Source organism: Bison bison, unplaced genomic scaffold (assembly GCF_000754665.1).
Source record: "Bison bison bison isolate TAMUID 2011002044 unplaced genomic scaffold, Bison_UMD1.0 scf7180017864384, whole genome shotgun sequence".
In the NCBI taxonomy this organism is placed as follows: domain Eukaryota; kingdom Metazoa; phylum Chordata; class Mammalia; order Artiodactyla; family Bovidae; genus Bison; species Bison bison.
Genome location: NW_011494956.1, coordinates 17,089,842 through 17,090,730, shown reverse-complemented (window position 1 = coordinate 17,090,730; position 889 = coordinate 17,089,842). Strand labels below are relative to the sequence as shown.

Sequence of the window (889 nt, the reverse complement as noted above, 5' to 3'; positions counted from 1 at the left end):
GCCTTCAGGCCGCGGGTCCCCGGGAGGCGGCCCTGGCCCGGCGGCCCCGGTCCCGCCGTCCCGCGCATGGCCACCGCCGCCGCCGCTGAAGAGAAGCGTGGGCCGCCCGCTGCGCCGCCGCCGCCCACCCCCGGCCCCGAGCCCCTCACAGCCCCGAGCCGGGGGCGGCCGCCCAGCTCATCGCGCCGCCGGCCCGTGGCAGCCGGCCGCCGCTTCAGACCGCCGGAGCGCGCCGCCGCCGCCGCCGCCGCCTCCTCCTCCTCGGCGGCATCGTCCGCTGCGGGGAGCGGGTCGCGGTAGCGCGCGCGCGCGCCGCCGCCGCCGCCCTGAGAGCGCGCACGCACGCACCGCCTCCTCTGTGCGGACCCCGAACCTCGCGAGGAGCCCTTTGCTTTTCGAGTAGCATTGCTGGCCTAGGACTCTCCGGTCACCCTCTAAAGGAGCCAGCCGTCGTCCCACGTTGTTACCAGCCTGATGTTTGCTTGCCTATTGTCTGTAACACACACACACCCGCCCAGGATGGAGGGTCGTGGCAGGCAGGCCCAGGCCGCGCCTGCAGCAGACCGGGCTCCCAAATCCAGGGAATTGCGTGGATGCAGCCGCGAATTGCAAAAGAGAAACATGCTTTTCGTTTGGAGAGAAGATGGAGACAAATAGAAATCACCTTTTATCCTACCAACAGAGGTCAACATTAACATTTCTGTGTCTGTCTTCATGGGTATATACTATATACTTTTATTTTCCGAGATCTTGTTCAGCAAACTTTTTAACCTTATTTCTACATGTGACAAATTTTTATTTTTTATAATCGTTCTGCATCTCTATAATCAACGTGCATTTGGGGTCGTTAATATATGGTCCATGCTGGACTTTGACAGCTCTCCGCCCG

General features: G+C 62.4%; 1 protein-coding gene across 1 annotated transcript in view; it reads right to left on the bottom strand.

Moving 5' to 3' along the window:
* The window catches only part of RYK (receptor-like tyrosine kinase), a 110,382-nt gene that overhangs the window by 108,970 nt on the left and 523 nt on the right, over positions 1-889 (bottom strand). Inside the window, exon 2 of the mRNA XM_010858309.1 lies at positions 3-373. Coding sequence (XP_010856611.1) covers positions 3-373 — 371 coding nt within the window. The remainder of the gene's footprint in view (positions 1-2; positions 374-889) is intronic.